The sequence below is a fragment of the Cebidichthys violaceus genome, unplaced genomic scaffold, assembly GCF_023349555.1.
Source record: "Cebidichthys violaceus isolate CVI_PGR_0920_01 unplaced genomic scaffold, fCebVio1.0.p SCAF_15, whole genome shotgun sequence".
NCBI lineage: Eukaryota > Metazoa > Chordata > Actinopteri > Perciformes > Stichaeidae > Cebidichthys > Cebidichthys violaceus.
The window spans coordinates 14,286,598-14,308,742 of record NW_027176318.1 but is presented as its reverse complement, the minus strand read 5'-3'; the positions used below and the strand labels follow the sequence as shown (position 1 = coordinate 14,308,742).

The 22,145-nt window shown below is 48.7% G+C and overlaps 1 protein-coding gene across 1 annotated transcript in view; it reads left to right on the top strand.

Annotated features, from left to right (window-relative positions):
* The first annotated feature begins 305 nt into the window (after positions 1-305).
* Positions 306-22,145, top strand: part of LOC137872023 (cadherin-6-like) — a 59,792-nt gene continuing 37,952 nt past the window's right edge. Inside the window, exons 1-2 of the mRNA XM_068710218.1 lie at positions 306-590; positions 20,797-21,192. Of these exons, the coding sequence (XP_068566319.1) occupies positions 20,956-21,192 (237 nt within the window). The 5' untranslated portion in view covers positions 306-590; positions 20,797-20,955. The remainder of the gene's footprint in view (positions 591-20,796; positions 21,193-22,145) is intronic.

Here is a 22,145-nt window from a genome sequence, read left to right as displayed (position 1 = left end):
TACAGGGAAAGCGGGCAGTCGAACTGGAGGCGTTTACGAAAATAACCGTTTATCGCTCGGTTCAAACCCACACTCAACCTCTGACTTTGCAACTATTAATCAGGGATTATGCAAATGTCAAGGAAGCGCGTGCACAAAGAGAAAAACACACACTTGACTGTTGTATTTAAACTTGAACATCGCACGGCAGTTGAAACGCAGCCTCCACCTTCCTTTTGTTTTTATCGGCCGTGTGTGTGCGTGTGTGCGTGCGTGTGTGTGTGTGTGTGTGCGTGTGTGTGTGTGTTTCTTTTTCCTCCCCTTCTCTTTTTTTTCTTTTTCTCTTTTTTTCTCGCCGTGCTCTGCTGGGGGACTCGTGAATGGCAGCCAATGGGAGGGTTGAGTCCCCTCAGCCTTTCAGCCTCCCTGACATCCACAGCGAGAAGTGATGCAGCGCGACTGAGACGCGCAGTTGAGGTGGACCAACGGGCAACAAAAGCTGCAGTGAACGGATACACACACTCGTTGGGCTCCGACGCGCGCCTCCACAACCCCGGGAAGGAAACAAATTTAAAAAAAAAATTCCCTCCTAGAATAAACTTCATTATCAGGTGAGCGGGATCTTTGTTCGCAACTTCTGTCCGCTTTGAATACGAATGTGTCTCGTTTGTAAAGACGTTCGCCGCTCGAACAGAGAGCGCGGAGCAGAGCACTTTGCTCTGCAGCGTTTTTTTTTGGTTAAATGTCCGAGTCGGGTTATTCTGGGTTGCTCACACGCGCAAATGACCAATGCGAAATAGTTGCTTATGTAAGAGCTGCGTCTCCTCTTGTGTACACTCTAATCAAATTGGCAGTGGAGCAAAGTCAATACCACTAATGATTGGTAGGAGCTCCGGGCTTTGAATCAGTATCAATCGGAAGTTATATATATATTAATCTCCGCAGCATATTCATTGGATTTATTGCGGGTGGTGGTGATGGGGGGGGGGGGGGGGGGGCTATCGATTGCCAGCGGGGTTCATCAACTTTTGCATTTTGTTGGATGACTCCGTGCGTAATTTCTCCTTCATGTGTCGATGCAGAAAGCGTATCCCTCCTCCGCTTCCGACGCAGTACGTTTTTGCCCCGCCGCGCTAAAAAAAAAAAAAAAAAGTGATGCGAGAACATGCGGGCCCGGGCTCCAAAAACGCACCTTATTTTGTCACTGCGTGAACGTGCCCCCCCCTTTTTTTTGTCGAACGCACGCTTTGAATATAATGGCTGGATGTGTGTTATTGTTCTCCCCCCTTCCTCCCCCCCCCGCCCCCCCCTCTCCTCCGATCTCGCTGCAGCCAGTGGCAAATCCACGGGATGCGAATCGATGCAGGTGGGACGGCATGCTCTGATAACGGCGCGTGATGGTCTATCTGTGGCTGCCTGCAGTCGCACTGTGATGCCCTGCTGCCTATTTGTGTGCTCAGTGTTAGAGATCAGGCTGAAAGGCCTTGGTTGTTGTTGGGTATTGGGGGGGGGGGGGGGGGGGGGGTTGACTCAAGTTTTCTAAAACATGTCCTCCGGCGTTATTGACTATACAAGACGATATCAGTGATGTTGCTGTGAATATTTAATGGCATTGCTGAATAATGCAGGTGGGGCTATGGAAGAATTAACTCGGCGTCTTTGCTCAAAAGTTGCAGGTCATTGACGTCGTTGAGGATGGAGGATGGAGGATCTGTGCGATCCTGAAAATTGAATTTAGTGCTTCGGGGAAGTTTCCGTGTCCGTGGTTTAGTCGGTGCACCGGCTCAATGTAAGCCCGAGGTAATGTGCCTGGAGGGAGCTGAGAAGTTGTTTGGGGGGGTGTTGTCAAAGCAGCCTGCGAATATTCCGCAACAATCACTCCTCTGCGCACACATGCTGCTTTTAAAAATGACAAACAAGGGACGTGTGCTTATCAAGGGGATGTTTGAGCTCTGAAGAGAAGAGAAGAGGTCCATTCGTAAAGAGAAGGTTAATCCCCATTCATTTTATTGTTATTATTATATTATTATAACTTCCTGCTTGTTTTTTTTTTTAGAAAGGCAGAGAGCAGCTGGGTGAACGGAGATTGTCTGAACCAGAACAGGTTTAGTGGTCCAGGTTTTTTTTTTTTTTTTCATACGCTGGGTTTGAAGTTCAGAGATGAAAGGGACAGAGTAGAATCTGTGGCTGATCAAAGTCGTACAGAAAACGCGGCAGGTACTGAATATTTAAAGGCTGTGCAAATAGAGCTTCTGTGTGTGTGTGTGTGTGTGTGTGTGGGGGGGGGGGGGGGGGACATACAGTACAGCAATGCATATGTGTTTGTGGTCCGAGCTGTGTGGGCGCTTCCTATGAAGACATTCAAAGTAACGCTGCAGTAAACTGATTTGACAGACAGGGGGGGGGGGTCGACATGTTTTTTTTTTTTTTTGGGAAACCAGAGCTCAGATTACAATAGACAGTCCCTCACATTTCATCTTCTTCTTCTCCCAAATATCTTCCTGTTCATCGTGCGGCAGCTTAAAGGGGGGGGGGGGGGGTATGCCGGCCCACTCCAGCCTGTCACCCCGCGAGCGCTGACGTCACGCAGGATGGTGGGTTTTTACCCGACGGGCCAGACGATGATGGCCGGTGACCCGAGTTGATTACATTATTTGTGCTCCAGATGGGCAGCATCATTTCTGATGTGTCCCGCTCGTCATATCGAGCGTTTCTAGTCCCTCTCTTCAGCAGCATCTGGAGCTAATAAAATCACATCCCAGTGGCCGCTGGCTGAAGCAAACTTCCCCCGTGGGAATGTCCACGGCCTCCTCTCCTCCTCCTCCTCCTCCTCCTCCTCCTCCTCCTCCTTGCGCTCGGATACTTGTGGAACGTTTGTTGAGCCCGCACGCGGCGCAAGGGGCTCTTAATATGTGTGCGCTTCGCTAACGGATGTTTTTTTGAAGTCAGCGGCAGAGAGCGCCCCTGGGCATTGTAGTTCACTAGATGCACCTTGATTGTTTGAGTGCATTAGTCACGGTCTGCATGGTGTGATGATAAATCACGACGTTGTTTGTACCGCCGGTGCTGCGGGATTTCCTCTTCGGATTTTTCCTCGTGCCAAATATTTATTTGGAGTTGACTTCCGTCGGTGCCGGGCCAACAGGGCTCCTCTGCTTTTCTCTTTTCTTCCTCCGGAAACACGGCACCTGCTGTACAGGAACGACTTTGCTTCGCCACCCTGTGAAGAATAGCAGATTTGACTCCCACCACCACCACCACCACAGTTACATTGTCTTTCATTTTCCCAAGGCGTCTTGTGACCATTATAGAGCAAAATTTTCCAGCAGGCACAATGGAAACTTAATAACGGCTCCTTACTAATGAGACAGATTCCCTTCAGAGACGCCTATTTACGGAGCAGTCACAACCGCAATTTCACAGAAACCAAACCAAGAAAAATACATATTTCTCACCTACCAACAGGCGGGGAAGCTTGACGTCTGCTTCTAGTTAAATCTACGATTGGCAGGGGGCCGGGCGTCAACCGTCTCGATGCAGGGCCACCTTAATCTCAGATTGAATTTGCGACGATTTACAAAAACACCTTACAATTAGGCGGGATGCGGTTTAGCCGGTTTCTTCAATGGGTTTTTAGCAAAAATGGATTTATGACGGCGGCCCAGGAGAGTAGAGCGTCACCGTGGAGTCTGCCCAAATCCCCCCCCCCAAGCTCAGAAGATAAATACACATGGATCAGACAATTTACACCTCCCTTAACAATGGGTGATTATCTCTACCCTGCTTTGTGCAGGAGAAGAGACCAATTACACAGAAATATACTCGCAAATCTATTTCCAAAGTGGCAGGACAGAGATGTGGTGTGAATGTACGTAGCGCCGGATGGAGCCGATAGCACACAGTGCGTGGCCTAAGAGCTGCAGAGAAGAGTCCAGCCTTTATACAGTGTGGCACACTTGGAGGGATGTGACTATGAAATCACTTAGATTCATGTCTTTGGGGTGGGAGACAGAGTAAATTGCTGCCAATGTTGAATAATGCAGTCTGCCAACAGCCTCTTTTCTTTTTTTTTTTTCCTTCTTCTTCTCCTTCTCCCTCTTCCCCCTCAAACTGTGGCTTGGCTCCACAGCTTTTCTAATTACGAAGTGGCTGAGAGATAGCTTCACAGCTCCCCTCTCGATACTGCTGCTGCTGGTGGTGCTGCTGGTGGTGCTGGTGGTGGTGGTGGTGGTGGTGGTGGTGGCGAGCGGAAGCTGGCCGAACAGCAATCTAACTGAATTACCAACAAAGCCTCGGCAGACTCTGAGTTTAGTGAACATATTTGCAAAAAAAAAAAAGTAACATCCCCTCCCTTACCTGTTCAGTCACGAAATGCACAACCACACACACACACACACACACACACACACACACACACACACACTGACTGACTCAACTTGAAGTAGCACACACAAGCACAAATGCAAGCAAACAAACGCGCTACAAAGAGGGAAGGTGTACAGTTCTCCTCACGCTTCTCAGCACAATTTAACAAGATATATTAGTCACCCAGGAGGCAGCAGAAAGCCAGGCATCCACAGAGTACAGCAGACTGCAGTCTGACAGTGGGAGATAGTGATTTACAACAAAGGCCTGTAGACCATGGCACAATTTCAGAGTTGCCGAAAACGACACTGGTAAAGCAGGGTAAAGCAGGGGCGCGAGAGTGTATCCACCAGCCACCACTCATTTCGTACGCCGTTTGCCCCCGGAAAGGGGGAGGGTGGAAGACGGAAAAGGGGGCAGATGACAGAAACGCAGCGTTGTAGCTCTACCACACAATGAAGAGTTGAGCCCAGTCGAATTCTGTCCGGGTGTCATCTCAAAAAATATGAGCGGAAGCTAGAAGGAAGCCCCCTTCAAGGACGCTGAACATCCTCCCTTTCTGAAATGCGAGGTGAAATCGATTTCTTGACCCCCTCCCTGCGAGGGTACCGATAGGGTTTGGATTGGATTTGGAATTAAATCTCTGTATCCAATGTGTGTGTGTGTGTGTGTGTGTGTGTGTGTGCGGGGGGGGGGCAATAATCATCTAATAGTGGAAATCTCAGATCCAGATCACTATCAAAACTAATCAGCTGGTCCTGAGCTCGCCACCAACTTTTATGGAAATTTGTTCACGAGTTGTTTCCAGACACCGTGTAGAGATTAATGAACAGAGGAGGCAGTACGACTTCATTAGCAGTAATAAAAGGTTTTAAAAAATGATCCCATAGATTCATATTTTATGTAAACAAAAATGAGATCTTTATATGAACTTGCTCACGTAGTTTTTACGCCTTGTGTCAAAACAATAAATGCGTCCGACTAATGGATTTAAATTTGACTATAAATGATAAAAGAAAATAAAGTATCAACAGTATTTTTCAATTCATTGTGCTTTCCAAAATGGGGAATTCTGTCCTGAACACATTTTTTTTTATTCCAGAAAAAAAAAAAGTACGTCATTCAAATGTTCCCGCACAGGTCATCAGCTTCTCTTTTGAAAAAACACAAAAACAAATCATATCCTGTATGATGCGTGTCTCCGGTCTTTGGCTTGGGGTAGCTGGTGCAGGAGGAAGAGTGTGAGTGAGTGCAGCAGACAGATCATGTCCGCAGGTCCTGCCTTCCCCCTCTAGTTGGATTCCTGTCTGTGTAAAGCCCAGAGGCTTAACTCTGGCTGCAGTAAGTGGACTGAGGAACGCTAAACACTGTCTGGGGGGGGGGGGGGGGCTGCTGAACATGACAGCCAGTTAATAAGTGTATGGAAGAGATGGGGCAAGAGCACGAAGGGCTTGGAAGAAAGGCGGGGGAAACATTGTCTGACTTTTGAGACTTTTTTTTTTTTTTGGGAAGGAGAGGGGAAGGATAATATTGACTGTCGGGATGACGAGAGGGTAATGGGAGATCAAGAGAGTCCAGCCATAGGACAAGGAGCATTAGTGCCTGACTGGAGTACAATGAAGACAGTGGAGGGAGAGGCTCACAGAAGGGAGACTTTGAGAGAGAGCGAGAGAGAGAGAGAGAGAGAGAGAGGTAACGGTGAGAGAAGGTGATAATGATGCTTACTTTACCCCTGCGAGGCAGTCGCAGTGAGAGCTGTCGGCTTCAGGCAAACACTGGCTGGTGGGATGCCACTCTTTATGTTAACCCCCCCCCCCCAGACACCTCTGACAGTATGTGATAGATAGCAGGTGTGTTATTACATGCGTGTGTTTGTTTGCATGTGTGAGAGACGATGGCGGCGGTCGGGGCCTTTTGTTTGTGGACCCCTCATTTTTTTTTTGTTGTTGTGCGTTATCGAGGTGCGTCTTTGTGTGACTTTCTTTTTTTTTTTTTTTTTTTCCTTTCGCGTGTCAATTTTTCTTGGCAGCGGTGAAAGCAGAGTGATGTGATTTTCCCCTCTAACAGCCTCCAGGAGTAATGGTCCAGGTTATTGCAGATGGCGGTTAACACCTCAACCCAGCGGGCATCGGCGCCCGCAAAAAGCCTTGTCCTTATAGGTTAGGCTTCAGGGAGACTGTTGTCTCGGTGGCAGCGGTCGCACGCACAATTCCTCCGGCCCCCCCCCCCCCCAGAAACCTGTCACCTTCAGACGGGCCCCTCCTTCCGTGGATAATGGTCTCCTGTCTATGTTGTGAATGATATCTGGACTCCATTGTGTGCCTGTTTCCTCTGCTGTGCTATTGTCCCGCAGAACGCCTTTTGTGAGTTTTTTTTTTTTTTTTTTTTTTTTCCCCCGTAAAGGTACAATGTGCAAGCTGTATTCTAAGGTGTGCTGTAAATGAACAGGCAAACACATCGGCAAAGGTTCTATTTACTTTCAACCCCCGGAGTGGAGAAGTTTCTGTCGTTGTTCTGCTACCTCTCAAAACATTAGGACGGCATGTTGTGAACGAGAGGAATGGAAAAAGACACACCTGCCGAATCAAAGCTGAATATTCCTCAGGGAAGGACACAATGCAAGCGTTCTGCAGCAACATGGGACACACATAAGAGCGCCGGTACTCTGCACCGGGCTGAACAATACCCAGGGCGCCTCGCAGACAGTCGGGGGGGGGGAAACCTGTCCCCTTTTGAGAAAAGGTCATTCTTTGAGAACCCCAACAGCTGAACACAGCTTTTGACATGAATAAGTGACAAACGGATGTGTGCGGGTCTCGCAGGCCTCCAATTACTGCCTCATGCCGCTGTCCGTCAAAGAGAAACGAGGGGCAGGACAGAGGACCTTTAAGTTGCCGGGGAGCAGGCGAGCCTCGGAGTCCCAACCTGTGTGAACCGGAGGCGCTGCGAGCGCTCTGCAATAATTGAGCTTGATCTAATGAAGGTAATGCCAAACTTTAGGGTTATTGTTTGCCCGAGGACAATGCGAGAGGGTTTTGAATTCGTTTGTTGGGAACAATGCCGGGGGAATTTCTTTGAAATGGAAAAATTGCATTAAACATTCCATTTGTATTAATTATATCGTGGCTGTTATTAACACTGGCACGCTTAGCGGCGGCGCTGCCGGTGGTATTTGCGCTTAAAGCGGCTCTCCGAGCGATGATATAAGAGGCAACCATCTTTGCCCGAGGCGCTACCGAAACCGCCCTTGATGTCAACGAACACACGACTACAGCTTTATTCTGAAGCGTCGCGTCTAGACCTTTGGTCCTACGAGACATCAGTCACTCAAGTTACTCACCACTAGATTCAATTAATCATAGCCTTAATTCAATCCCATGGTCGGGCCTCCCAGCTGTAAGCCTCTAAGTGGGTTTTAAAGAGAGCCGGAGTTTGCTGGTTTTTACGGGTCCTCCATGTCCGTGGAAGTGGAAAGGGCTGCCCTGTCTGGCAGGGATTTAATGGCACTCCAGAGGTCAAAGGTTAGACTCACAGAGGTAGGTGCAGCGCTTACTTGGGTCTGGAGCCAATGTGCGAACACAAACGTGCAAGCGCACACATTTGGACAACGTACATTCAGCTGTTTACCTTCCACCACAAGCACAGGGAAGCATCGTATGTGTGTGTGTGTGTGTGTGTGTGTGTGTGTGTGTGTGTGCGCGGACAAACACACACACACACACACACATGCAGGGAATGCGATGTCAGAACTCGACCTACAGTAGCGGGGAGCAGACACTCGCGGAACGCGGTGCGGATCCTCCTCAGTCTCATAAATAATGGACGTCGGTGAAGCATCTGTCAACTTTTCTGTCAACGCTGTTCCAGATGGGAGTCAGACAGGCCAGGCCGGAGCAGTGTGTTACATACACATAACAAACCTCCATCCAGTGTGTCTTATGCACCCGCGCCCTGTTTACATCAGCACACTGACACCCCTGCACTCACCTACACGCCTCAGCCTATCTGCTGATTTATTAGGCCCTGCACCGGGGCTTCCTCCACCGCTTCCTCTTGGACCTTTCTCGCCACACACACACACACACACACACACACACACACACACACACACACACACACACACACATTTAATCAAAAAGTGCAAGCGTGCTCTGAAGACCTCCCCTTGGTTCAATAAATAAAAAATGAAATAAATACATTCTGTTCTCTGTCTAAATACAGACGGAGCTCTTTGGGTAAACACATCAGTAGCACCTCGTCACACGCCGGTGGGGGAGACAGTAAACACACACACACACACACACACACTCTCTACCGGTGCCTTGCCTTACATGCTTGTTGACTTAAATATGGCACCGCTTTGCCGAACGCTAAACACTCGCTGTGAGTTCTTTTCCCGCAACGGAGCCGCGGAGCAGCGCACACCCACTAAAGTCGTACTTCCCTTGACATCTGGCTCGGAGTAAATCTAGGTGTGTAGTCCGCGGGCACGAGGCCAGGGGAAGGGCCGGCGAGCAAAAGCCAACGCACGTCGTTGGAAGGAGGGGAGTTTGCGCAAGTTTTCGGCAGCGGCTTGTCTTGCTTCCCTTCCCCTCTGGCAGCTGGTGCGGCAGGATGAGTGGATCGGGTGCTGCCGGGTGGCGGTTACTGTACGGTTGCTTTATGGACTAAAGCGCCGTCTTCCCGGCCTTGTCGTAATAGAGGATTCAGCTCATAAAGCAGCATCATGATTTGCAATAAGCAGAGTTAGGGGAGAGTAATGAAGGTGTAAATCAACTGAGCCTTTCTTTTTTTCTTTCTCCCCGTTCTTCTTTTAATCTGACATTGGCAGTCTCTCTCTCTCTCTCTCTCTCTCTCTCTCTCTCTGTCTCTCTCTCTCTCTCCTTTCTGTTCTGTCCGCTCCCCCCCTCCCCCCCTCCCTTCTCTCTCTCTTTGCAGTAATGGAAAGCCTGGCACTCTGTAATAAAGCAGAGTGAGCAGCAGTTTTAGTAAACAGTCTCGGCAATCATTCAGCCAAGTCCAACTCCTTTATTTTGTGTGTGTGTGTGTGTGTGTGTGTGTGTGTGTGTGTGTGCAGTATTTCACACCCCCGTACGGTGTGTTAGGGCTGTGGGTGTGGGGGCTAATGAATGAGGATGGAATGAGGAGTATTTAATTCCAGTCTGGGAGAGGGAGAGGCAGGGACTCCTCATAAGAAAGCCTTTGTTTTCATTTTTTTTTTTCTTCACAGACGTTCTGAACAACAAAAACCCTTCTTTTTGTTTTTTCAAACGGCGGCGTTGGGAATGTTAGATGCAAATTTGCTGCATACAAGCTTTTGCAAAATGGGACCACACAGCCGACAGCGGGGCACCGGGGCTCGCCTCTCGCTCACCGGGCCCCTTCCTCCAAAATAAAGACGTCGTCAGAATGTTTGAAATGGAGCAGCGTAGTTAGGATTGGAGGCAGTCATCAAGAGAGTAGGGGTCCAATACTCCCGAGTTAAAATGTCTGGCCGGGAATCATGTTAAAATTTCCATTCCTCGCTCCAAATCGATCGCATGGGTCCCTGCTCTCCAATATCCATGGTCACCTTTGCTATAAAGTAAGGTATTACTTCTTTAATGCAGTGGGGTTTCATTCTGTGACCAGTGAGGAGAGGAAGGAAAAGAAATGTATCTGGTGACCTCAAACACAAAGAAATGATGGCTGAGGATAATGAAAGAAAGTGGCCTGAATTGTATATATATATATATATATATATATATATATATATATATATATATATATATAGAAAGAGAGAGAGAGAGAGAGGTTCATGAGCACGATTAGTTCCTTGAAGTCCGCCCATGACATTGGGTTGAATTATGTTCCCCGTCTGCCTGTTTAACTCCAGGTGGACACGTTAATGCAGTATTGATTGTTTATCTGTAATAACACCATGCTGTTGCTGCGCTGGTGATACAGGGGAGGATGGGGGGAGAGGGGGGAGGTGCTCACGGTTAGGAGATAGAGGGGAGGGTGCCGCGGGTGGTGGTAGATAACGCACTATACCCTCTTTTGATTGGTGGCTGGCGATTTAGAATCTGGGGGTAAAACGAGGTGGCTGGACACATCCTATCTGGCGATAGCCCAAGTGTGAAATGGGAAATAGAAACTGGGGTGAAAACGTCAGTGCAATGTGGCCGCTGCTCGATAAGGCTGTCTCCTGTCTCCGAATAATTCAATCTCCCGCTCCCGACCATTCTGGTAACCTGCCGGGGTGCCGAGCGCCGACGTCCGCCCACTTTCTGGCCCCTGGGCCCGGAGCCCATATGGCCCGGCTACCGCGTCTCTCCGTGACCTATGGTCCGGGGGGGGGGGGGGGGGGGCCGTTGTTCAGCCCACCTCACCCCGGAGGAGCTTGGTAATTACAAATAAGCTGGAAGTCACACCAGCCGTGAGAAAAAAAGGTGAGCGTGATTAAAGATGCGTGTGCGGCAAAGTTCAAGGGCCGCTCCGCCGGCGTGCCGGAGCGTCGAGTCGTGTGTCTCGGCAGCGCTCGGGAATCAAACGCTAACTCGGATCAATCGGGCTTCTTTTGTTCATTAGAGTTGTCCCGGGAGTGGCAATAAAAAAAAAAAAAAAAAAAAAAAGCAAAGCAACCCATCCCCGGCGCTCATTTCAATGATGAGTCCGCCGTCCCTCAGGGATAACTAGCCGAGGTAAATAAACATGAGTCACAGTTAAGGTCAGAGGAGATCACGGCCGTCTGTTGTCCGTCTCAGAGGACGCCTGCGTCCCCTTTGACGTGATTAGGATTGAGAGCAGTGCAGAAAGACCCTTATTTTAGCAGCAATACTGCTCAATCAAAAATGTCACGGCAGCAAACACAAACCCCACCCCCCCCCCACCCCTTTCATTTCTTCAGGAACATCTCTAACGAAACATTTATACGAGGCATTCGAATTCTGATGCCATCAGTAATTTAGGGTCTTATTCTTGAACTGTAGTCGTGTGATTTTCATTTGGGGTTTTTTTGGTTTTTTTTATCCCAAGGCCGGGCCGCTACCCCGGCACAAGTCTGTGCCTGTGACAAATGGCTTCCTTAACACTCCAGTGCCTCGGTGGTTTTAGTTGGGTGCAGTTTGAGAGAATTCTGTCCAATTTGAGAACAGTCAAAAGCCTTAGTGTCGCCGGCTTGCGAGTGTGAAGCTTCCAGTATTAATAATGTAAAAACAGGTGCAGGTGGGCTCGTAGGAAAGGTCACATCACTCGTAGTCCCGTTTCGTCTCGTGCAGCCTTTTATTAGGGCCATATTTTAGGTGTGTGATGTTATTGTTCTTTTTTTATATTTTTGCTCCATGCAATATTAGTGTTGTGTGACAATTGTGTTTGTAGCTGTCTCGCCGCTGACCCGCTGCTACAGTCGATACGCGCCTGAATGGAAATGTGCTTCCACGTCGCTCCCTCTCATGTAATTGTCACAACGGGGGAGGCCGAGACGAAACGTGGGAACACAAGTCCTTCACTGATTTTCAATCCACTGCGCCAAGTTTGACCTTTTGTGTAGTCCAATCAATGCATCTGCTTCCAGAGACGCACTATTCATTGTGGAAAAAACGGCGGCGGCGGCTGTGGCGTGATCTGATATCGCGGTAGGGGCAATGTTATTACGAGGTAAACGACGCTGTTGATGCGGAAGTAATAGCTTTTAATTACCGGATTGAATGTGAATATTATTCCTGCATTGATGCAGCTCTGGCCCTTTTTTAGCTCCAGCCTGCGCGGGGCTAAACGTACAGAAGAAGAAGAAGAAGAAAAAAAAGCAGACTCTTGTGCTTGACTGCACACGGCACACACAAACACTTGGGAAGCAAACAGTGATTTGCATAGAGACGGAGGCTCCCCTAACCACCAGTGTACCACCACAAAGGCCCCAGTGGGGCAAGCAGGAAGCCGCCAGACCCCCCCCCCCCCGCCCCCCCCCTCTGTCTGCCATTGTCAATCCCTCACAAGAGAGCTGTGTTGGACCACACGGCCGCTGGTGACAAAACAAGCGCACCGGCCAACAGACAGGGAAGCAAACAACCGAGGATGTCTCATCTGCTCAAGTGTCACCGGATGAATGCCATTAAGCTATTATTTCTTTGCTCTTTATGGGCGAGGACGTCTCGTGCCCATTTGTTCTGCCGTCGAACAGGGAATGACCACATCTGTTTGCCACCAGAGTACTAGGCGTTATTAATCTTCGCGAGAGGACATTTAGCGAAATCAAACCTCCATTTATTAGCCCCCAGCGCGGGATTGGAGAACTGGCGAGGGGAGATAATGACTTTAAGCTCCCATTTAGTCAATTAATTCTGAGAAGTGGAATCAGAAACTGCACGCTAAAAAGTGAGAGTCTCTGTTGTTTATGATGACGCCGTTTATTTCAGGGCTGAAAGTCATTATTTGGCACTAGAGTCGGAGCGAAACGACGCTGCCCTAATATACTAAGAGAATCTGGAGTGACTTCAGAGAAGAGGGACCCTTTAAAATAATGTGCTGAGAGGGTCCTCTTCAATGGCCGTGCGGGCTCGATGATAAACACAGCCGTAAACACCGCGGCAAGTTCATGGAATCCCATCTTTGTTTTTGTTTTTTTTGGTCAAAGTGACAACAGGGAGAAAGAAGAGGGAGTGAGCTGAAAAAGAAGAGCACTGTGTGGAGAGCTGGCAACCCGCAATTTAGTCCAGACTGCGGAGACATAAAATCAAGTGCACTGGAGGAAAGGTTACTTCAGGAGCCCCTCGGTGGCTTCTAAACTGGGCCACTCAGACGAGGCGTTCGCGAGCGCTCCGGACTGAGTGATGCAAGCTGTGCTGAAGGATGGCACGGCGGAAATAACTAGAAAACAGGGAAAATAAAGGGAGGGGAGGGGGGGGGGGCTCTCATTGGCTTGGCCCAGATTGTATGATTTATATGGGTTATTTGCTATGCATTTGGGCAGCCAGGCAAGCTAATGTGTTTGCAGTGAGCTCTGGAGCGCTGCGCTGGGATGAATGCTGTGGGCGCACCCCTTCTCCTTTGATGGGGGAGAGTAGGAGCTAATTTCTTTGGATTACTGTCAGTCACAGCCTCGCGTCCCTGTCCGTCATGTGTGATCAGGGTATTGATTAACCAGCTTCATGAGGGTTTCGTACCCAAAAGCTTGGTGCTTTTTTGTTTACAGATCCATTTTAGCAGCTTGCCGATAACGTTTGGGATAAGTGTTATATGTCGGGCAGCAATGTGTCGGAGGGGAACTTAATGTGCTATTTAGAAGCAGAAGGGGGACTTAGAGGACCGGAGAGTAAATCTCGGTGCCGTTTCAGTGTCGTAGGTTGAATCCTAATTTCGACTCGAGGACTCTGGGTGTTTTTGCACTACAGTGCTGACATTCAGTCAGGAATTCCGGTTCAGCTTTGCATTCCAATTTGACTGGGGATTTTCATCTGTTTACTCACCCGTCTTTCATGATGATGATTTTTGCCCTCCTCTCTCCGTAGTCTTTTTTTTGTTTTTTTTTCATTTTTTTGGTAATATCCCCCATCTGTCTTGAAATCTCCCGTTAGTGATCAATTTCCTCGCCTTAATCTGCGGGCCGTGTGCTTCTGTGTGCGTCAGGTTGGAGTGCGGTTTTTGTTTTGTAAGACAATGCAGGCAGTGTGTGTAGATGCTGTTCCTCAGCTCAGCAAAAGATCAATATATATTGACAGGTTTTTTTTGGGTTTTTTTCTGTTTCTTGCTGCAAGGACAAGGGACACACGAGGCTTGCTTTTAGACAGTTGCAGAGCAAAAGTTCACCCGGCTACCCACGTCTTTTTTTTTTTTTTTCTTTTTTTGTTGGGAGCTCGGTTGTGAGCCACTAACCCACATGGGCAATAAGACAAATGGAGAGCCCCGGATTTGGGTCGAGCGCACTGTTTTCCCAAATCACACTCGGGATTTAGCTGAAAAGTTTCCCCCGGCGAGCAGAATAAAAATGAATGACGCCTCCGAGTTGTCTGGGTCGTCTTAACAAACTGAGTCTGAGACACAGAGGTGAGGAAGAGGAGGCCAAAGAAGAGCGGAGATGGTGGAACAACCTGCTGCTGACACCTCCGCACATTAGCAGCCTTTAAGGGTCTCCTTTGTGGATTGTAACCACGCTACCTGTGGCACCACAACCACCAACCCCCCCCCTCTCCTCCCCTCCCTCCCTCTCTTCTCCCTTGCTCGTCCCCCTGGCTGACATTCTCCTCTCTCACTTTTTAATTGCACCCCCGGGGCTCTTTCTAGGTTGCTGTGAAAGTCTTTGGCTCGAACGGGCGCGATAGGGTGCTTTGCCGTGTCGCTCATATCCCTCGTTAGGAAAAAGGAAAAAGAAAAACAGGAAGAGGAGGTAGGGAGAGGTAGAGGGAGGAGAGACGGGGAGTGGGCCTCCTCTTAGGAGGTCACTCCCAAATCTAGATTAGGGCTAAAATACCACCCAGGCCCATTGTGTGTAACGGCACATGTGCGGTGGAAAGGCCATTAGCTGGCCAGATCCAATATGTATTGACAAATGCATTTGTGTGCCTCTCCGTGTCCCCGTCTCTATCCTGGTGGCCCCGGCGTTCGATAAAACCAATAGATACATTTAATAGCTAATTGTCCTGATTCAAAATGTTATTCCCAAGCATTTCTTTTAGCGCAGAATCACGGGGCGTTCGAAAATTGGCAGCAGACACATTAATCTTGCTTACCCAGCACCCAGCGCAGTGCACAGAGTCTTATTGCTCTACGGCGACTCCACACAATCTGTGACAGGCAATTTAAAGCAATTTACTTTTTTCATTTTTTCATCAAGCGTTTTTTTTTTTTTAATGCAATTAAATGGCACATGATATGAAGCGAAGACGGGGCAGGCGAGAGGGCGAGACAAAGAGAGAGAGAGAGAGAGAGAGAGAGAGAGAGAGAGAGAGAGAGAGGAGGGAGGAAAATAAAGGCAGCCTTGTGCTTGTTGTAAACACTGCCTCTTAACTGGGAGAATATAATTATGGTGTCATGTTCTATTACACACCTTCATTATGACGGCGGTGCTCCCTGAGAAAGCGAACAGGGAAAAGACAAGACCTGTGGCTCCTTTTAAAAAAAAAAAAAAAAAAAAAAAACACCTCCAGCGACGGGCGAGGACGACAGGAGAACACGCTCACTCTTTCCTTGGCACTTTCCCAGGAGCCTTGCTCCTTTTAAAAGCGTATTACAACCTGCGTTTGCAGTTTGTTCCCCCCCCCCCCCCCCCTTTGGTTTTTTAGTAACGTTGCACTCATCGTGTTAATTGCGGCGATCTGGCAACAAAGTGACATTTGCTGCAATGAAATCCGACGGGTCAACGAAGCGGAAGGGGAAACCGGAAAGTGAGCGCAGCCGAAAAATGTCGCTAATAATCAGCGATGAAACTGTGTGCAAGTAGGGCCGGGCCAAAGTTGAACCAGGACTTAAGTCTGTAAACGGTGATGGATGCTTACAACTGAATATTTTTCCGTGTCCAATTTAGTGCGGCTAAACCGGGGATTAGCTAAGAACGCCTCCGATTGTCTCACCGCTCGTGTTTCGCGACCCCGCCACGCTTCCTCTTAGCAATGTTGATAAGTCTGCATTGTCGTTATTAATCTGAGCAATTAACTCCGCGCCGACGGGAGTCAACGCCGGTACTACGAATAAGATCCAAGTAGTGAAAAGAAATTGATAAGCCTCCCTCCATCTCTCTGTCGACGGCCCTTCTCCTACAGTGCAAATGCAAAGAGGCGGGCATTTTGTCGTAGCCACCGGGCTACATGTGGCACCGCAGCATTTCTTAACCAGCCGTGACATTTTTTGACGTCGCAAAATAAAGCTTTAGCTGACTTAACTCCCGGTCGTGGTCCCTTGTCAAGAGAATTATCAGGGCAGGGACTTGTACAACACGGCTTCCGGGGTATGACAAAACGCGGTCAAGGGGCGAGCGCTCCGCGGGGACGGCGGAGCGCTCGCCATACAGTGAAAGCATTAGCTTTCCACAGTGACATTATGAAGAAATCTATTGAAAAGGGCCGGCTTCCCAGTGCTGGGGGGACTCGAAGGTAGAAAGCTTCATGAGTCCACCCCAGAGACCGACTGGTATTTCCAACTATGCCGAGGCCTACAGCAAATCAATAGCTCAAAGTCCCTCATGCTCCTCACCGGCGTCAATTAAGTAAATTCATAAAGTCGAGTGCGCTGGGAGTTGTGGTAGGAAAAATAAAAAGGAAAAAATATGAGGAAGATAGGGGGGGGGGGGGGGGACATCCAGTCATGTAGCAAATTTGGAGAGGAAACAGAGCTTCTGCCATGAGAGTTGAGGCTTAGTGAAAGTAGAGAGTGGTGAGAGACTATTCCTCTACGGGCGTTATTAAGAAGCCTGACAGTCCATCTCACTTTCACCTGCCTCCATCAGCACACGCACCGATGACCCGGGAGTCCCCCCCCCACCCATCCACCACCCCCCCACCCCCACCCCTCTCGCCGTGCTGAGCCAGGCAGAGGACACATGCAAAGTGACTGGCTTTCAGCGAAAAAAAAAAAAGCCCAGCGATAATGCATATCAGCTCAGGCCTATGCAAGCAAAGTAGGCACAGCGGGCAAGGGAGGGGGGTGTGGAGACTGGAGGGTAGGGAGGGGTGTGGGTGGAGGTGGTGGCGGGGGGGGGGGGGGGCTGTGTGTGCTATAAACAGCAACGCATGAGGGAAAAGAGAAAGAGGGGACCTAACCTCCAGCTTCAACCGCTCGCAATTTGCCTCATAAGGGGAAAGCGGGGCATGCCTTGGCTGCCTCATGGAAGACAGGCGGCGTAATGGATGGGCCCGTCTCCCGGCCTGACTGCTGACGCTGCTCTGACAGGACGTTTCCACCTCTCCTTCACTCACCTCTCTCCCCGTTTGCCCCTTAGTGTCTTCACGGTAACTAAAAAAAAAAACTTTTTAGCGAGTTGTGTCAGAGGGGGCAAGAAAGAGTCGCATCTCGAAGGGCGTTAAAAAAACAACAACAACAACGTGCCGATTCAAAAAAAAAAAAAACATGCAAAAACGAAAATGTGCTGCAGAAAGTGGAACAGCTTGATTTGTTGTCTCTTTCATGGTATTCTAAAAGACTAATGTGAACAGTAGTACCTTTTTATGTTGTCTCCTTTACAACACTTGTCCTTCCGCTCGGAGAACAAACGCTCCGTTCCTGTTCTTCTGAAGCTGCAGCACGTTGCTCCTAACGGAAATGGTTTGAGCCGTCGTAGCTCGCTTGCCCTTGTCGAGCCGCCATACAAAGGCGAACCCGAACGGCAGACAGTTGTGTGCTTTTTTTAAAAAAAAAAATTATTTAAAGGCCAAGGTTGTCCGAGCTCAACTCAGAAGCGTACAAATGTGAATGACGTCTATCTGGCTTTATTTCCAGCAACAATTTGCTTGTTTTTTCCTCTGTTTTAGATTCGTAAACTGTCAGACAAAACAAGGCAAAACATATAAAAAATCAGTTAGTTGCAGCCCTGAAAACAACCAGAAGAGAGCTGGTGTGCTACTAAACAACTAGCTCTCTGTTCTGCAGCTCACTGTGAGACTTTTCTTCTTTTCGACCAGGTATGTGAGGACCAGCGAGGTACACCGCAGCATTGTTCATAAAAATAAAAAAAATAAAAACGTTTCACAAGCATCTTCACACGACGGTGGAGTCGGTGCCGTCGGTGCACTTTGGGACGGGCTTGAGTGAAAGCAGACGAGAATGGTACAAACTGTCTTTGTGAGCCCCTGCCAGAACAAAACGGAGACAAACACTATCCACTGTATCAAACCCTCCGTCGTGTTTTTGAACCGCAAACAGCTTGACAGACTGGCGCAGTGAGTGAAATATGCAGCTACTGTATTGTGTTCATCGAGCCCACAAAGACACCCGGCCGACATAAAAAAAAAAAAAGAAAGAAAAGTTGCTCTAAAGCTCTCCCAGTCGATGTGGTGAGACGTCTGTTTGTGAAAAAGCTCAGCGGTTGTTCTGTGACATCGCTCGATGGTTTTTTCTTTATTTCTACTGTATCGGGTTTTTCAGATACTAAACTTAGACGGTATTGTGACAGGACCGCTGCTTCCCCGCTCCCCTAAGCCGGCACCTTTTCCTCTCACTTCCTCTTCTCTCGCTCCATTTCCCTCGCTCCCTTCAGTGTGTCTGACTCCACTCCTGCATGCAGGTCAGGGTACTTAATTCATGTTCCAAAAGACGTCGTTTTCTTCATTCCTCAACACGCGGTGCCAGGAAGGGTCGACCAGACTTGCACATACATCGGGGCTAGATCCCCCCCCCCCCCCCCCCCCCCCCCCCCTTTCCCCACCAGCCTTCTGAGAACGTGCGATACGGAGGAACGTCGCAGACGCTCCCCAGCGGACCCGCTGATAACCCCTCCTACCAAAACCCCAGTCGAAGGAACAGTGGCGGCCTGGATATCGGCCAGCCGGGGAGGAATAATGGGAACAAAAGCAGAATACATGGCCTTCATTCTCATTCTCTTCTCTACCCCTCCTTCTCCTCCTCCTCCTCCTCCACCACCGCTCTGTTCCTCTTGTTCCGTTCCCTTCACACCTTTGCCAGCGCCTTCTGCATCGGCCTTTGAGAGGATGGTGGACAAGAGAGAGGGAGAGAGAGAGAGAGAGAGAGAGAGAGGGGAGATGGGTGGGAGAAATGATTAAGAGACGGAGAGCGGAGATATCCCACTGCCCACATCAGTTCCCCTTCTCTGTGCTTTGCAAACAGTCATTTTGTTCAGTATCTTTACACTGATCTTAAGGTAATAAACTGGGGTTGACATTGCCCAGGGTCTCCATCGGCATTCTGCTGGGTCCGATAACAAAGTGTGCCGAAGCAGATCGTTCCAAAAGATAGAACGGGCCGCTCCACGTTGAGCCTTGCACTCTATTAGATGTTGATTCAGGGGGCTTAATGCAGATAAAGGAGTTTTACACATGCTGTACAACACGTGAGCCAATACACCGGTGTGTAATATTCCTAATCCGATATTTATCAGGTCAGGCAGCACTCAGCCTGCCAATCAATCGGATGACTGACAGTCAACATACTGTATGCGTGTGCACATGAATGTATATCAGGGCTTGTGTGGACGGGAGTGTGTGTGTGTGTGTGTGTGTGTGTGTGTGTGTGTGTGTGTGTGAGTGTGTGTGTGTGTGTGTGTGTGTGTGTGTGTGTGTGTGTGAGAGACAGATTTCAGATCTGCTTGCTTTATATCTGTCTGCATACCTGCTTTTCACCTTGGCTTAGATTACTCAAAATAGAGCCGCTTGATTGTGACAACAACAAAAAAAGAAGATAATCAGGATTATTTTGGTCATATTATCACGATTATATTTAACATAACTGTGCATTTAGAAAGAACATTTTGTAGCCTGCATTTTAAAGTTACACGCATCAAATTAAGAGGCTATAATGAACTTTGTGCTTTGGTAAAGAAGTTAATAAACACAATTGGCTGTATCGATGATGACACGCCCACAAAGCATGGTAAACGCATAGGCTCCGTGTTTCCAGCGTGCACGTGTGATGTTTGGAGACGCGTCAGGTGGGGGGTGCAATCATCGCACCCTCACGGTTGACAGTCGCGCCGGGAACAGGGAGGTCCGCCCTGCAGGGAGGGGAGACACAGCGAGCACCGAGCGACGAAGCGGGGCCGTAGAGCGCCACCTTCAACAACCCCGGGTCAGTCCGAGCACCAGCGGAGCACCGACACCGCCGAGTGCGTAACGAAAGCGCGCCGCCTTACGGGAGAAAGGGGTGCGCTGGATTTATACCACAAGACACGACGATAGCAGGCGTAGTCATTGTTTGATGGGTTTTTCCACAATCGCTGGCAGCCAAAAAAAACATCTCGATTCAATGCTGCTATTAAATAATGTGTGCGTTTTTTTTTTTCTTGGCTTTTTGTGCAGGCTTTATCAAGTGATGCCACATGTCAAAGGTCACCTCGGATCTATAATTGCAGTGTGTTGAGATCACTTGCTAAACCAAGTGGAAACTTGTTTAATTTCAGAAGAACCGGGAGAGAGAAAATGAAAAGCAAAGGATTTGAGAGTGAAATGATAAAACTAGGTCAATTGATTTTATTTAAACAGTCTCGCTGTTCTGCGGTTTGTCTTTCATTGTTTTTCATTTACAGTGTTTGTTCATGGTTTACTTACTGATATCAATGTGTGTGCTTCCATAGATTGTTTTAATACACAAAGCACATATTTAGAGAGTTTCTTTTTGTTCTTTTTCTCGTGGCTTTTCACTCCCCATGTGCACTGAACTCAATTTAATAAATACTGCATCTTCAGAAAGCCTGAAACTCCACTGAGTTGGTTTTGACCATGGGTTAGGAAAGAAAACGAGCGGCCGTGCAGTAACAAATCGCTGCCTCCCCTCCCAGTATTGACACTCTGTTTTTCTCTGTGTACGTTCCAGGTGCCGTTTGGTTTCCGCCCCATGTGAGTCCGGGGAGCCTTTCCTGCTTCAGTAGATTACAGCATGTGGACTGATCCGATACTCTGACCAAAGAAAAAACCACCGGGACACGGACCGCTGAGTGGGGGAGAAGACGGAAAGGCTGCGGTGGGTGTGGCCATGGATAGAAGGAAAGTCTGCGTACTGATGGCGCTGTGGGCCGTGGCCAGCCTCAGCTCTCCGGGGCACGGGCTCAGGGCCCTGCGGAGGACTACAGGGGGGCGGAAGGGGTCCGCGGGGCTGACGGGACAAGACGCCAACGGAGTGCCGCTCCGGCGCTCCAAGCGAGGTTGGATGTGGAACCAGTTCTTTCTGCTGGAGGAGTACATGGGGTCAGACATGCAGTATGTCGGGAAGGTAAAGAGCACGCTTTAGTCCGCTCACACACACACACACACACATTCACCTACACGCTGTGTTACAGCAGCGATCAAACAGCAGCGCCATCAGAACATCACAATATGAAAGGACCGCACAGCAATGACCCTTAAAAACATGTCCTGTTGTCCTCAAGTGACCACGCTGTCGTCTTTTAACCACAGAAGGGCTGGCAATGAACAATGTCTGCAGAGAGACGATGGTCTGGTCAGATTGGTAATCGTGTTTTGTTTATTCTTTGATCAAATCACTTCCTGATTGAAATGTTTTGGCTTTTTTTTTTTTTTTAAAGCTAATATCTCGCAGGGCTCCTTTTGGACAGAAGCTTATATTTCTCAAAGTCGGGGTTTCTGATGTCAATCATCTACCTGAACCAAGAAGTTTAGATCCGCGTTCAGAGGTTCTGACCCACACAAACTAGCTTGTTTGTCAGACGGGTTCAGGTCTCTCGAGGATGCTGAGACCAGCTAACGGCTCCTTCACAATCTGGGTGATATCTATGAATGAAATAAAGGAATATCAGCCCCTAAATATTGTACGTTTTAAAGTTAAATGCATCAACTTTGAGCACTTTGAAAGCAAAACATTGAGAGGCGATGAATAATTGTGTGCGCCGAGAGCCTCCTCCATCGCGTCTGTCTCACAAATAAGGAATAAGTTTGTAGCTGGTGCATCAGATCTACAGCTCTCAGTCTCAGGCAGCCCCCCCCCCCCCCCCCCCCCTCTCTCTCAGTGTGTTTGCTCAATGTTCTGCGATTTGTTTTTCCCCCCCGAAGCCACTGTCCACACAACACAACTTGAACTTTTCACACGCCGGCATTTAAAAAGTTGATATTTTTTGTGCGTAAAAAAATAAAAAAATAAAAGAAGTGTCATTATGTACTGTCTTGTCGATACATATTCATGAAGATAAATCCTCCCCATCCATCAAT